At 40.9% G+C, this 17,004-nt stretch overlaps 1 protein-coding gene across 1 annotated transcript in view; it reads right to left on the bottom strand.

Annotated features, from left to right (window-relative positions):
• setbp1 (SET binding protein 1) overlaps nucleotides 1-16,340 on the bottom strand; it is a 49,025-nt gene extending 32,685 nt beyond the window's left edge. Inside the window, exons 1-3 of the mRNA XM_046841655.1 lie at nucleotides 16,229-16,340; nucleotides 15,637-15,709; nucleotides 7,293-7,924 (exon numbers count right to left, since the gene is read on the bottom strand). Coding sequence (XP_046697611.1) covers nucleotides 7,293-7,757 — 465 coding nt within the window. The 5' untranslated portion in view covers nucleotides 7,758-7,924; nucleotides 15,637-15,709; nucleotides 16,229-16,340. The remainder of the gene's footprint in view (nucleotides 1-7,292; nucleotides 7,925-15,636; nucleotides 15,710-16,228) is intronic.
• Between the last annotated feature and the right edge of the window lie 664 nt (nucleotides 16,341-17,004).

The raw sequence follows: 17,004 nt of genomic DNA, 5'->3' as shown, positions 1-17,004 counted from the left end.
ACTACATTTTAGTATCTTGATATGTACAAACCAATCATTTATTGAATGGAAATGTTTAGAATTGTCTAAGAGTAAAGACCTGACCAAATAATAAATCAGATCATTTAGGTATTTTGAAATCTGTGAATTTCTTTCTTCTGATTTAACCAATTGTACAAGCACTTGTTATCTTCAGAATGTGCTACTCTAACCAGACATAAAATGAATCATGCTCTCTCCCTCTTTTAAAGACGATCCCAAATCTACAGACCAAAAACCGTGGGAAGTAATAAATAAGCGTGGCAAGGCCGTGTTCAGATCATTCCACTGCCCTGCTCGGTGACTCTCCTCCACACAAAGGTCACTTTTTTGACCCCTCAACTGCCTACAATTTCCTCCCCAGTCACCAACACCGCTCCCTCAAAGACAAATAGCTTGTTATAAATACCACAAATCCATGGCCTGTGGGAGTCCCATATCGACTCTGTCGAGCGTGGCTGCATTAATATTCCGTTGACTACAACAGACAAGCTCTTAATGATTGCACTGCATTTATTATAGTACGCAGAGTGCCGCTTCAGGAGCAGGGGTTGTGCGACGGAGAGATAAGCACATGGCCACACGCCATCAGCGCACATAAAAAAAAAAAAACGGCCAGCGTACAAGGGCAGCAGGGCTAGGACTCACTTAAAAGGGGGCTTTCCTTATCGCACCTTGCACATGCTTAAATAGATTTTAAATTTGGCTCCCACTGATGATGAGGTAGATGAACATGTAATGTGGAAATAAAAAACAGACAGGTCCTAAAGCTTGGAGCAGGAGAAATTAGAGTCAAAGTGCAATATGCATATGGGTTGGTGACTCTGGTTCTAATTACTGTTGACCTTGCATTATTAGTAGTTATGGCATGGATAAGAACAGAAGAAATTATAATACATATTTCATGGCAGTAGATCACTCAGATGATTTATATATACACATACATACATACATGTTATTCAGTTTCAATCACATTTTAAAATTATGTGCAGCACGTTCAAGTTTTAATGGCACTGAACACATTTTTTTTTATAATTTCTGTCCTTATTTAAGTGTGATTACAGAAGCAATAGCAAAAAGAAGAATTTGTTGCCATTCTTATATCATATATAACCAATGGGGACTCCTTGATTGTTGAAAATAACAAAATGCACAAATTATCCTAATGTCACCAACTTTACAACCCATAGTCTTGGAATAATTGCACCAGGAATGTAGGCTTTATTAAAGTTTTTTTCTCCATGTGTGTCCTGCATTTGCACTAAATGTCTAATACTAAGCCATTTTACTGAGATGTATCCTGAATCTGCATCAAAAGCTAGATTGGATTGTTATGGCAAATAGAACGGTATGCTAGAATTAAAGTTTAATCTTTCCAGTGTGTATATACTGCATCAATCTGATGAAGGAAAATCTGAATCAGGCTGATGCCACTATCAGCATGTAGTTGTATGGAATTTTGGAAAAGGTAGGAACTGACCAGAGTTAAAATGGACTAACATGCTAATGAAAGAAGATAACTAAACAACTAAAACTGACCTTACAGTAATTATTACTTTTTAAGTCTGAAGTGAAACATAAAAATCCTAGGAATAGATCTTCATCAATCAATCAATTCCATATCCTTTATCACTGTAATGTGAGTCATCATTTATAGTCATTTTTGCATATGGTCTTTATATTTCAGTTTTTTTTTTCTGTTCAAATATAAAGATGTTAAATGCATATTACATTATTTTCATTTTGTCATACAATACATATTTTACAGTATTTATTTAAGGTCATACTTGTCTTGCATATCCCTTCCACAAAATATATCATTTCAGATGACAAAGCAGGAAAACAATTAATCATTCAGTACTTGCTACTATGAACAATTGTGGTTTCAGTAAGTGGTATAAAAGTAATAACAAAAAGAAAAAAATCACACTAGCAAGACTGTATAGTAATGCGGTTTAGAACAATTTTGATGTTGTGTTGTCATCGCCCAGCTTCTGAACATACGGTTTTCATATCTGTGGTCACACAGACGTCTATCTTATTATCATTCTAGGGAACCACTCAAACCCAGCCAGCCAGTCTAGTAAACATATGGCTACCTATCACAGTAAATCAAACATATCTAATATACCACTAAAGCACTGCACAACAGAAGGATGCCAAACGTTAAAATTGACCAGTGCACATTGTACTGTCAAGCCTTTGACTTCTTTTTCGGTTCAAAAGGGTATCTCTCTAATGAGGAGACAAACACAGATGTGAGTGTTGAGAATGTAATCACGCTCGACTGGGCAAAATCAGTGAAATCGTTTAACGTACAGCAGTGTTGTCTGATACTGACGGCAGGTTCTCTGAAAAATATTTTCCACGCACAAAGGCTCGGCTGTGAAGTCAAGTCCCTCCCTTAATTACCTGCTATTGTATCACACGTCTCCTGCCCATCCCCCGCCACAGTGGGGTCCCATTTTAACCAGGCTCCCCATATGCCCAGGCTCACTTGTTGGCCTTTCCTCTTTGCCACCATCTGGCATATTAGTTCAGCCAAAATGAAAAAAAGAGAAAGAGAATGAGAGAGAGAGAGAGAGAGAGAGAGAGAGAGAGAGAGAGAGAGAGAGAGAGACACAATGAGAGAGAGCTAGCCCATCTGCTCCCTGCCAGACTCCCCAACCATTACTACACAAAAGAAACATTTAACCCAGTAGAAAAATCATTCCTTGTTTCTGTCCACTACCTTCACCTGGATCTAAGTTGCTGTTTGTCCTTATATAGGAACTAACCATATCCTAGCCTAATCTTAGAGAAATGTTTCACTTGAAAAATGCTGACCAGAAAATGCTAAATTGGGCAACAAAATACTGAAGCCAGCAGAAGCTTTATACTATTAGCCTCATAAGTCAGACTTGTATATCTGTATTTTTGTTTGTCTTACTCTTTTCACACCACTTTTCTGTCCAACATTATATTTCCTTTTTGTAACAGTACTGAATGACAGTATATAGTTTACAGTATATCGATAGACTCTAGCTTTGGCATAGATAACAGAATATCACATACATTATATACTATATAGCTTTTAAAGCTAACTAGATAAACATACATAAAATAATGCACTTGTGTGAAAACGTTATTTGGTTTATATATTACAAGCTGAACTTTGTACTAGCTTTGCATTCAGATTAGCAATGCTAGCCGATGCTACAAACACTCATCAACAATCTGGGGTTCACCAGCTGTTACCACAAATTAGGAGGCACACAATTGGGTCTTTGAATGCAGTAGTATTACATCTTCCTTTAAATCGAACTCCAACAAAATATACTGTACATTGGTTAGAGGAGAAGTCTTCAGTGGCATGGAATGTTCACATATGAATCTTATGGTCAGATGTTTGCATATCCATAGTAATAGTAATGTAACTATCATGATCATGATTTTTCCAGGTCTAGGAACTAATACAGGTCTGAACTAAAGGTGAGAGCTGGTAATTGTAAGCTTGCCACTTTTGCTGAAACATCAACCCCACATGTACAAAGAAAATAAATGGTTTTGTTACTTGTTAGTGGGAACCTAGAGTCAGTGTGGCCTTGAACCACCTTCTTTCAATGTATACACAATCTGACAGACACTACAATGAATCAACCACATACCAGAGATTTTTTTGCAACAAACATCCAACAGGATTTTAGCCTGCATGTCAAGTGGAAACATTCAGAGAAAACTTATTAATTAGTCAACATTGTCATTAATATATTCAGGCCATGTAACTTTAAAATCAAAGTGGAACTCACTGTATCTAACTGGCAAAAGTGTTAGACTCGGCTCAGAGGCATGATATAGCCCTAACTTTCCCAAAAGTGACAGGTAGGAAAGAGGAAATGACCCACTCAGCTTCTTATCAAAATGCCCTGGGAGCATTAGGTCAGTTGGCGTCGATCTTACCCTCCCCTTGACAAATGAGCACCACTGAGCACAGGGCGGTGTGGCAGAAACGGCTGACAATCAAAGCGTTGTCGTCAAACACGGTGCAGCAATGGGGCTAACATCCCCCCGTCCGCCTTATATATAGTGAGCACACACACACACATCGATCTGGTTTCTATCCAGCTTGTCATCGCAATGAACCCTCTACAGTGTTAAACCACAGGGGTGATACGAGAGACAAATACAAGATAGACTTCAACACAAGTTGGTCTCGCCGGACCTCCACATACATTTTTTATTAACCAGATTTGTGATTCTGATTCTGTACACTATTTTTTCCTACAAACACTGGCCAATTCTATTTTGGCATAAATTCTAACCAAAACCGATGCTCTCCAAAATAGTCAGGATCACTTAGTGGCTAGAATTTATGTCCTTAGCTTTAAAAATAAGATAAATAAAGATAAACACAGACCATTTGGAACACAGCTAATGAAAATGACAAACAGAGAGCACCCCAACCTCTGCATATTCGTAATGCCTAATTGCACATCCAGACGCAGGGCTTTACACAAAGCCGGCAGCGAGAGCAGAGGTCTATTCCTGGCCTTGCATTCACAGAGCACCTTTGTGTGCAAAGAACATTTCTGTCATATTATGCTCATTTTCCAATCCACCTTAATGAACAACAACTCTTATAAATATAAATCTTATAGAGAAGTGGAGTGTTCACACTGGTAATCCCTGCAAAAGGGGAAAAAACCCGATCGGGCTAATTCATCAAAAGGGCTAGTTTTGTCGTAACGGTTGCGGGCCTCAGCGACATGATTTCATTAGCAAGGGGAGGGAAAGAAGGCTGTTCCGGGTAGCAGCTGTCACGCGCCAAGCGAGCTGAGGTAAAGCCCTATTCTCAGCAAGCTTTTGCCGGTTTCAATTACGCACTAACCCCTGACCCCACGCAGCTTGGAACTGTGAGATGTGAGGAGGTGGTGGCCTCTACGCCTTAAGCCCATGAAACAGAAAAGACGAGGATGGGACTTCCAAATGAGGAATTTATTTCATTCTCTGTCAGTGTAGTAAATGGGGTTTCATCTCTACTGTGGGAGAGGAGGGTTTTGTGTGTGTGTGTGTGTGTGTGTGTGTGTGTGTGTGTGTGTGTGTGTGTAAAAGGGGGCAGGGGCTTGGCGTTTTTACACCTCCATGGAACGCTTTTCTATAGACATGGCCATCCTTTAGAGGGAACACCTCCTCTGTTCCTCCTTCTGCCCTTTTTGACCTTCTGTCTGTGGTCAATGTGGAGATTGCCAAAAAGAGACAGCTGCACTTCAGGCTTCCCGCCTCCAGCCCCTGTTGCTCCTAGAGCCTTTCTCTCTTTTTTAATGCCCCTCTCCCTCTTGGTCACTTTCTTTCCCTCCCCCTCTGAGCGCATCAAATGCTTTGAAAACAAAACTGACCACCAAGGAGGCTAAATTTTTTTTCATGTGCCTTCATGTATTTAGGGCTATAACTATAACGCCACTCATCTACCTACAGCCCACATACTAAAACACATCGAAGATCTTATAGCAGAAAAACCTATAAAATGTCAAACCTGAAACTTTTGAATTTGATTTTAATTAAAGAAGAAAACTGTCAAAGAAACCATAAACTCTTGTATGAATTTGCATCAGCTGGCACATATAGGTGAACAGGAACACTATTTGTGGACTATAGCATTAGATTTCAACTCCACTAGTTCCTCAGTATTATCGAATAAAAAAAGAAGGCAATCAATTTCAGTTTGTGGTTTGCTTACTGAAAAATGCTGACGCCTGCACTTCGACTTTCATTCAGTAAGCATGCATTTTCTCCCTAATTATGGTCAAATTATATGCTCTGACTGTGAGAGCACTAGATACTCCTCCCCTCCTTTACCCAGAATTCTTCACTCGTGCCACTTTACTGCCTGGAATTTGGCAAAGAGGAGAAATGATGTATGTTATGGAAAACCGTACAAGCAAACTAAATGCACTAAACTTAACTTTTTGTTTTTATTGAATAAATCATGTGCCATATGAAAATCTTTCTTTTGGCTTCTCCCATTAGGGGTCGCCACAGCGGATCATCCGTATTCATGATCCGCATGTTCGATTTGGCACGTTTTTACGCTGGATGCCCCATTCTAATGCAACCCTCCCCATTTATCCGGGCTTGGGACCAGCACTAAGAGTGCACTGGCTTGTGCAACCCTAATGGCTGGGGTCGGTTCCCTGACTGGGGATATGAAAATACTGCCTCACAATTTATTGCAAAAATCGCCAGCACACCAATAAGTCAGTGATTCATTTAATCAAAATACATACAGGGCTCGTTTCAATCTCCAACTAAATGACAGTGAAATGTTTAAAACTTTTTTTTTTTTAACATGTAAACACTTGCCTGAAGAAGAGCTATTACTATGCAGATGCGAAACACACTCTGCTTTGCATATTTTAAATTGTAGCTCAGAACATCATAAATATTTCAAAAGGCTAAAATCCCCAAAAAGAGCCCGCTTGCAGTTACTTAATCCACATGTAAGTCAATGAACTCATTGAGTCTAAATGCCATGAAAGGTTAAAGGCAGAGTTGCATTGCACCACAGCAGAGCTGGACACCCTTCATTTGACACGCAGCCAGCTGAACAGTTACAGACAGTATGACAGCATGCAGAAAACAGTGGTTTGTGCCTTGGCAACAAGCCAAATGTTATACTGTTCTGTAATGAGTTCTGCCACAGCAGAGGGTCAGAGAGATGTGGAGGGATAAAAGCGAACAAAACAAGGGCAGCTTGTAATGTTCGCTCTGAAACTGCTGGTGAAACAATGGAACAATAAAATTTTTTACCTTGAGCACTAAATTTCACCGCTTATCATTATGTATACAGAGGTGATAATTAGGGAGTTATCGATAGCGATACTAGTATCAGGTAGCAGTCATTTAGTACGTGAAGTATGCCTAGCGTACATAGTCCTGCTAATGACAGTGACCTGGATGTATTTCACAATAACGTGACAGATTAATTCCTGTGTTACCTCATACAATTCATGAATATTAAAGATACTCATTACATGCAATAACATCCTAAAGGATAAGACTGTGCACAGAGCACAATTGAATGTTTTGAGACGTCCTTGAATGCTTAATAGTGAGTAACTTACATATTTCGGTATCAGTATCGGTATGACGTACCGAAAAAACAGGGTACAACAAAAACATGTGCTCGTATTTTTGTACTCTGTCTGGAATTTAAATGGTATTTGATGCAATAATACAATAATAATAGAATAGAAAACAAGCTAATACTTTAACTAATACTACGAACAAATACTCACCCTCTTTCTAAGAGGTCCTTCATCCTTTCCACCTTTAGTGCTCTTGCCATGCCTGGAAGTCTTCTGCTCACCGGGCTGTTTTATAGTGACGCGGATCTCAGGTGGGCAGATGTAGTTCTCCAGGCTCTTGGGTGGCTTTTTGGCCCGCTTGGTGGTTTGGATCTTTAGTTTAAGGCTGCCTTCTGAGAAACTTGCCTCTTTGATGGAGAATTCCTGCTCCTCGAGGCTGTCTCCCTGCACCCACTTCTCACTGTCCGCGTTAGAAGTGACATCCATGTCTTTACCCAGGCCGAGGTCTTCATCCTCCTCATGTTCCTGTTGCTCACCAGCCAAACCGAGCCCTTTCACCGGAGTGGTTAGAAGGCCCACCTCGGTAAGATCAGCCCTGTTGATGGTGGTCACGGTGGAGAAGAACTCCTCGTTCCCTTTGGGCCTCGAAGGGCGAGTTAAGTCCCTTTGCTCCATCAATGAACCTAAGACTTGGTTCAAGGTGCAGGAACCAAAAGGGAGCCAAGATGACACAATGGGGGTCAGTGGATCGTGTTCAGTCAGAAAGGGAAGTGATGGATCTTGACGCTACTGCTCCTTGAAACGTACAAATCTTGCAAATGTATGCATTTCCTGGTGTGAAACTGTGAAGAAAAAAGAAAAAGCAAAAATTAGCAATTGAAACATGCCTTTTTTATATAAAAAAAAAAAAAAAAGGCAAAAAAAAGGCAAGAGTGAGTCCAGAGAAGTCAAAGAGACTGGACTAGATCCTCGTCAAATCTGTAATGAGTGCAATTAATAACAGACTTCATTGCTGAATGGAGCTTTAGCAAGTCCAGCTGTAAAAATGCCCCACTGTATAATCATTTCCCATTTACCAAGCAACATCAGTTAGCCTAATAAGACAAATGTCTCTGTGTTAAAACAACAAATTAATCTAAATGGCAGTCCAAGCATCTACCTTACACTGGATGAGTGGAACGGTAAATACCATTCACCCCCGGGCAAACTTCCAGATACCATAATTACATCACTGACCAGCTCATTTGCTTTGGTGGTCAGTTGAGTAACCCCAGTCCTGGTGTGAAAGTGAACAAATGAGGCCTCTAGCCCACTGATAAACACCTCTCAGACTTCAGACAGACCACAACCTGCACAGTCAGGGACCAAAAAAAACCCAATTAGGCATGAACACAACATGTCTGCTGCAGGCTACTAGGCTTCAAAAGGGAAGCATAAATGAGCTTCACTCGTTTCCTTTGGGCCAATTATATTGTGAGTGATGGAATAGATACAAACCAGTAGCTTGCTGAGCCAGAAACGGTCAGAGAAGCTGAGAAAAATGAAAGTACTGATAGACATTTCTGCACGTGTCTTGTTTAAAAAAAAAATAAACGATGTTTCTTTTGCAAGGTAGAAAACTGCTGTAGAAGATGCTCAAGCCCATAGAGATTCTGTATGCACACATGTATGTACTGTAAAGTGTGGGAATTGGAAACCTTGGTATGTAATCTGATATTAAAACTGATATAATGTTCAGAAATGGATTATAATTCGTTTTTGGCATAAAGCTTTAAACGTACTCACTTCTTTCTTAACGATAAACATTAAACGATAATAAATACTAAAGGTCCTGCAGTAATATCCTTGAAAGTTGCCACCCTAGAAACAAGGAAAGGCTTACCAAACATTTTTTCTCAGAAACTCACACAAGTATCTTGCCGTCTTCCTTCTGCCTGTAAGCTAACAGTCCAAATACCTTAAAACTGAAGAAAAAAAAAGCGAAGACCACATCTTGAAATGTTCTGAGTTAAACCAAACAACAAGCAGAAGCATGTCATGGAAGTTTACTTCACTGATGGCTCGATTAGTTACAATAAACCGTTGCACGAACCACCCCTACAATACTTGTACCTAATAGTCTCAAGTTATTCCTTTAGTGGTGCCCATTTTGTGTGTGCATTGATGAGGACTGCCCAAAGACTGAACACTTTACTTCTCTCACTGGCAAAGCTCATTCTTTTATCCTGCTTAACTGCTGCTGGCCAGGTGTCTGACAGCCCTCAGTGTCATTTTCTGTTTCGGCTGCCTGACAGGTGACAGATGAGAAGCCACTAAAAACAACAGCCATCACCTACGTGCCTGAATCCACACTAGACTAAACATCTATTGTCTATCCATCAAATGGTGACAATTGTAATGGTGTAAGGCTTGGTCCAACTCATGATGAGTCAAACACAGCCATTAATAAATCGTTTCTGTCGTGATGCATCATTAGAAGTCTATTACTGTGGAGATTCCTGTAGAGTCATGGCAGTTCTGGTAGGATTAAAAAAAAAAAATCAAAGAATACATTTCAGTAGCATACTGAATGTATTGTTTGTCAAAAAACAAGTTTTATAGTTGATTCGAGGGATCTAATAACACTAAAATTGCAATACAAGCCTGATCAGGGAAAAGCAGTTACTGAAAGGAATGAATAGATGAAAAGAAAATGATGGTCATTGTGTACGTGAGCATGCTCTTTTGGGAGGATTTTTTGTGTGTGCCTATTTTCTCTCAATTTGATCATTTGCCAATTCCCAGAGTAAAAGCTAGTATGTGCTTTCTCAGAGAAATATTCAACTACCGCATTCCGCATCTTTGTGAATTTCAGCTTCTGTGTATCACAGTACGAGGAAAACGCTATCCTCTTCTCCATACCTGACCTCACAGACATTCCTCCTACCCAGAGAGCACAGCAATGTTTTCCTCTATTCGACTCCTGCTATAGATGGCTGTTGCATTTACAGGATTTGAATAAAAATATGACAGAACAAGATGCCAGCACGGCAGGCAATCACACACAGTCTGTATGGAAAGAACAGACTAAACTCGTTATGTTATTGCTGGTTTGACAATAGCAACTTCTCTACATTACTCCTGGAGTTTCCAATCGTATGAATTAAAATGGATAGTTAGAAACCCCTTTACTATATACACGTTATATAGTACATTTCAAATAGCCCAGAAATCCTGAATTTCTCTAATGAATATCAATCAGATCTAAGTCCAAAGCTTATATAACAATAACCTCTATCTGGCCCTGCAGGCGAACCAACTGCGAGCTAATTGTCCAAGACTACAGTCTGTTCAAAAATAGGTTTTATTATTTTTCACAAACATGCCAGAGGCATATGCTGGATTTTCTGCTAATTGCACGAAAAGAGTTCTGTGTCAGCAATGTCGCCTCTGGCTGCTTCTAAAGGGAACAGATTCAGACGTTTGTCCTTCAGGGCCTTTGTGCACTGATCTGCTCTATCCTCTTTTTCTGGGCGCATCTCAATTAGGACGATCACAGCTTTGTGCTGCAATTATCCGAATGTACATTCACTGCTCCCAACACAAAAAAACAGCCCTTAATTGGCACAATCGTGACGCACCCGATTTAGCTATGCGATGGATGTTTTCTGGCTTTGGCGAGTTAACAAGCATGGAAAAAACACCGAGTAATATTTCAGCAATGTGAAAAATCAGGCTTAGACGTAAGACCTAATAGTATGTTGAAGTGCCGGAAAATACTTGACAGTAAATAAAGGAATGAACATGATCGTTGGGCTGATTAAGTAAACAGACTAACAGTGTTTGCTCCTCCCTGGGCCTGGCTATCACACATACTGTGAGTGTGAAAAGATTCCATCCAGTAACTCAGCCCCTTTTAAGGCGATGAACAGAGCACACTGAGAGAGAGACTCGCAAAAAAAAAAAAAAAAAAGGCAGCCCTGCCAAAAAGTCGACATGTTCACACTTTGCTCCAGTGCAGTAATAAATACTGGGGAAACCTTCGAGGTGTAACACCGTATCCTTTGAACACAGGATGCCAAAGGAAGCCGTTTCCAGAGCCCAACCCAAAATTCACTATTTAATCTTTTTGTTAATGCTTAGCAAAAGTGTTTACCAGCTGACGGCACATACACATGAATACTGATGGCTACTAGCAGGAAAAAAAAGATGATATAACACAGGAAGCCCTCTTACAGCTGACAAGACACGATTCCTTTCATTGCTTGTCTCATTGCAGTCTATTCATCACAAGCGGCATCATATTGGCAAGCATTCGATCGCTTGTCAGCTACAAGCCCAATGGCATATTCATAAGCTCCTCGATGGGTACTTTCTCTAAAGGAAGCTGTCTGGAGAATACGCAGCTCACCACCAAGGGAGAACTGACCGTATTCCCTGTCTAGAGCTCAGTTTCTATGGAGTGGCAGGGTTGACAGCTCTCTTAGAGGAGCCAAACAAATGCCTGGAAGGCCTCCATTAAATAGTCCTCGATTCATCTCCTTAGCCGCAGTTGTTCAAGGCAGACCTCAACCTCCATAAAGGCAATGCATCACAGATGCAATACTGTGGCCTAGACCAGCTAAATACAGTACACATTGCGTCAGAGGTTGAAAAATAACATATAATCCATCTCTGGTTTCATGGCTTGATGACGTTGGTTGGTTTAAACATGACTATCATATCCCACTGTAGCTGTCCATGATTACATTCTCTCATTGTTGGAGCTCGGACAGACACTAGGCATGGCTGGGGAAATGACGTACGGTCCAGTCTGGCAAATCTGGTTTATTCAGAGGCTTATGGTACTGAGAAGGAACACTGAGTGCTGAATATGAACGACTAGATTGCTCAAGCAAGCTAATGCAGCAAGAACATCTCTCATCCAATTAAAGCTGGGAAATCTTCCTAAAAGAAAGCTTGTCTGGCTCCAATAGTGAAAACACCAATAGTGAGTCATTTAATCAAAGCAAAATTGGTTCACTGTCAAAACCACATTTTTTTTCTGGCTTTGTGGAACAAAATGATTCATGGACACAGAGGTCAAAATATAACAGCGCCTTCATTTCAATCAATGTGTCTGTTCAGCATTGCCGTCTAATTATCTGGTAACAAATCCAGTGATGCTGAACAATCTATACATCCTCTATACCTCCAGCAATGCATGAATAACTTCATGCCATTATTTCTTTTACTTTTGGTGCCATTATCTAATAGCCAAAGCCTTGCTTTTCCTGTGGTCTACTTTTCTTTTCGCAGAATCACTACTGCCTTATTGTTAAGATAGATTTTTTTTCCATTTGATGGGACAAGAATTTCAACCACAGTGTGGAAAACAAAATGGCTTGAAAAAAAAAATCCTCCTCCCCCTCCTCCTTCACGTCTCACTGCCAAAAGGTGTTCTTGCTCTGATAGTCTATTTGGAGCGACTGCCAAAAATGAGATTTGTCCTTGGATATCTGCCGCTCTTCCTTTGTCTCTTGTCAGGGCTTGGATGTCCTCCAGCAAAACTCATCCCAGCCAGGAAAGAGGGAGATCTATCTACACATATAAAACATCACTTGGATTTCTTCTTTAGTCAAACAGTGTTGCATTCCTGTAGTGCAAATCAAATATGCTATATGTGGAAGTAAGGTTTTATTAGCTATGCATTCATGGGGACAAAACTCTAGGAATTAAGTGTGTAATGAAGTCCCACTATTTTGCCTGTCTGTGTTAGGATATACATTTACTGTGCGTATGCTCTGAGACAGTGAGAGATTAGTTTTTTAGAGTTTATTTTTAATTAAACATGAATCCTCCCCCTGTGCCCCTGGAACACTGGGGGAAACTGCAGATGTAGAAAGGCCTCAGCATCTTCTGTAACATCTGGCTCAGTTCCTCCACATCAGCTACATTGATCAAAACCAGAGATGTTTGCTTGGTTTGTTACAATGAACAGTAAAGATTCCTTTCTATGTTTTATGTTATATCTTTAAAAAAAATCACATTTACTCATTCTCTACAATATATTGATATTTACTTACATCCCTAGTAGCAACTTTGATGATAGGAACTATCTCACTTTGGTTTAATAATCGATTCCAGTAGTTCTTCACACAGTCATTCATGACTACAGGTTAACAATCACAGTGCACTCAACACTCGTCTTCCTCAAACAGAATGGTTACAGAAATATGAAGGTCTCCATCACCTTTACTAATAGCCCCCCATGTCCCAATCATAGCCAACCTCGAGTACTGCAGGAAACCGGGTTGTCATGGCAACTAAAATTATGGCAAACAATGTAAATCATTTTCATGCATGCCTCAGTCCTGCCCCAGGCTAATACATAGCATTAGTCTCCATCTCCAAGACTATGGCAACCATAGCTTATAAAACTCTAGTTACTTGAACAGGATGAATCATCTCAGCAGGACTCTCGCTGCTTTGGGGCAATCTGAGGGGCAAAACCCCGCCTTTCATTAACCACATGCTTAATTAACAGTGTTCCCTAAACACTGGTGTAACTCACTGAGTGAATATTGAACCAGATGTTCATATACTGCCTCATATTTTTACACAGTCTTTCTACACCAGTAAGCACATTCGCTGCTTTAGAGACGACTTTATTACCGCATGGATACGTTAATGCGTGCGTAATGGCCGCGTTCTGCGTAACCCCTCTCTTTTTAAACTACTGCCTTATTCAGGTTATAAAACCGCCCATGAAAATGATTACTGGCAAATACCTATTTTAAGAACTGTACCAAGTACTTTTTCAGCTATCGTTACAGAGACAGGTGCTGAGTTGGATATTTCCCATTGAAATATATTACACAGAATGCTCTTTTATACATAGTTGTATTCATATCATTAATATCCTGGATTTTTCATAGAACCAGGAAGTTTTTTTTTCCGCATTCCAATGTATTGTTAGTGATTTTCCTGTGTGTACAGTACACTTAATGTGCACAATCTTAAAAAATGGGTACCTAGGTCAGCATGCCTACATAATATTTTATAGCTCAACTGTAAAATTTAGAGCGACGCCATTATTCCACTTTTTCCAATGGCTCTGGCTAAATCCCGAACTGATAATAACATCCTTTCATTCGAGTTAACGATCTGAGATCTTCTGTTGCTTAATTATGCAAAACCTCACAGGCATGATGGCTGTGTGTGTTAAGACAAGCCGAGTTCGGTGTTTACATGTCTGATCTGTGCCATGAGAAAAAAAAACACTTGTAGATCAGGGGAAAACAGGCATGGAATATCTTATCACCTGCTAACTGCATGCTGAGTCCAGAACTACTGCCTGTTTTCTTTTTGATGGTCTCTATATTTCTCTATCATGTTATAATAATGAGTGTGTGTGCACGGTGTCCTGCGATTGGCAGCCCATTCGGGGTGTGTTCTCCGATTTCACCATGACCCTGACCACACTCTTGAGATCACCCAAATGAGGATGGGTTTCCCTTTTGAGTCTGGTTCCTCTCAAGGTTTCTTCCTTAAGAAGAACATCTAAGAGAGTTTTTTTCTTGCCCCCGGTCACCGTGGCACATACACATTGTTCACCTTCACTCTTAAACTCTGGCGAATACTGATGAACAAGTCAAGTCAAGAAGCTATTATTGTCATTTCAACCATATATAGTTGACGCAGTACACAGCGAAATGAGACAACGTTCCTCCAGAACCCGGGTGCCACATTAAACATGATAGAGCTTCATAACAGAACTGAATGTTATTTGCTTTTGAGTCCAAACCTGCATACTACCACTTCCTACACTTTCATCAGAAGACATTCGATTGGAAAATCTATCCTACACATGGTAGTGGCCCCTCCCCTTTTAGTATAAAGGGGGCGTGGCAAAACTATGACGTCCTAGATCGTAAAAAAAAAAAAGCCTCTCAATAAGGAAGGTGTTCACCAGGATATCATTCGTAAGTACATACACACGCAAACCACAAAATATCGTTGGCGAAACTTCTTCCACGCAATTTCTTCACATTTCACCAATTAAACAAAACCTTCAGCGACGAGTTGGGGTGGGGGTGGGGTCGTGGTGGAAATTTTGCCCACACTTGAGGCATGGAGTGGAAATGACACTCGGTGTCGTGTTTGCGCGCCCACGCGTAATGACAGTAAATTGCGAAGAGATCCTAGGCAGATTATAAACACTGCAGCTTTGTGCATGCACTCACACACACACACACACACCATGCTCCGAAGACAGAAACCAATGCAAATCTCAGGGTTTGGGATTGCGCTTGCATGCTACAGTATTTCCCAATTCCCTGTTACATATTAAACACGCTGTCTGAAACACGAGCTCGCGCACAAACCCATATCTTTTCTGCTACTCCTGATATTATTCTTCCTTAAAAATAAAACTTTGTGCACATTTTTTCCGGCTGAATTTCACCAATTTCACTATTGGATGTGGAGAAACCTCCAGATGATCTTGCTTGGAGGCAGAGATTTGTATAAAAAAAAAAAAAAAAAAAAAGGGTTATTCTTATGTAGAAAAAGCGATGCAGTGGAGGAAACTTACCCATTTCCGAAGCGCGCGCTCACGTCCTCAAGAGCAAATCCATCCTGTGACATGAACGTGATCACGTCGCAACCTGATCAAATTGAAGAAAACGGTGTTTAGGAGGGTAAAAGGGCGTGAACCGGGAGAGAGAGAAAAAAATACACACGCGCGCACACACACACGCGCGCACACGTAAACACACTACCGATGACCAATCGATGCGAAGGATTGGGAATCGAAGCGCGGATGCGCGCGCGCGGAGCTGCAGCACGCGGCGCACTGCAAGAAATCAGAAAGCGGCGCGAGCTGCAGGGATGTGTTTTTTTCTTTTTCTTGTACTGAGTTCAAATGCAGGGGTTAAAAAAATATAAATACACCACCGTCCTAATGCACGGGTTCTCTCTTCAATCTCGAATCCCACACTCGGGGGGTGGTGGTGGATCGAGCGGATCCTTTTTCCACGGTGGAGGGAAAATAAAAAAATAAAATGAAATCAACGTAACATCCAAAGTGCCGCTCGGACAGCGCAAGGCCTGTGTCGCAGGCGTGCAAAAAAAATATCCAGATTTTGGTATTTCCTCGGTTTGGATTTGAGTTCGATCAGACTTACAGACAGCTAGATCTTTCTCCTCTGGACTCCATCTGTGTGTTAGTCGGTGTGCGCGCGCGCTCGCGTGTGTGTGTGCGTGTCGAGTCCCGCAGCAGTATTTTTTTCCCTGATAATGATCTTGCAGAAACACGCGCTGTGTTTCGAACCTGCTCATTAGCGCCACTACCTGTCCGCTCTGCGGCACAGCACCGTGCATTCACGCCGTCTTTAGGGTCTGGTTGTGTATTCATGAGTAAATACGTATTATTCAGTAAATAAGTTAAATGCATCAATTACTGGAATATATTCGTAGCTAGGGGGGTAGGTTACATTATCAGATCAACCCATAAACAACTCAGAAGCTATGAGGATGGTTTTTGGACGTAATTCATTCAAACAGTATGCTTTTATTTGTGCCAGACTGCCACTCTTGGGGCCCTTGAGTAAGACCCCTTACACTCTGTGCTCCAGGGGCACTTTATCATGGCTGACCCTGTGCTCTGACCTCAGCTTCCTAACATCTCTTGTATATGCGACAAAAGAATTTCACAGTGCTGTAATGTACACATGACAAGTATAAAGCACCTTTCTTTCAATTTGCATTCATGGTTCTGTGTTCCAGTTCCTATCCCTGAACACACTTCAACAATGATAAAACTATAACGAATGGACATTCAGTGCCACCCAGATGAGGACAGGTTTCCTTTTTAGTCTGTCAAGGTTTCTTCCTTATACCGTCTCATAGAGAGTGGCAGCCTTGCCAACGCTGCCACTGGCTCCGTCATTAGGGACAAACT

Source organism: Silurus meridionalis, chromosome 27 (assembly GCF_014805685.1).
Source record: "Silurus meridionalis isolate SWU-2019-XX chromosome 27, ASM1480568v1, whole genome shotgun sequence".
Taxonomy (NCBI): domain Eukaryota; kingdom Metazoa; phylum Chordata; class Actinopteri; order Siluriformes; family Siluridae; genus Silurus; species Silurus meridionalis.
This window is presented reverse-complemented; position numbering and strand designations above follow the sequence as displayed.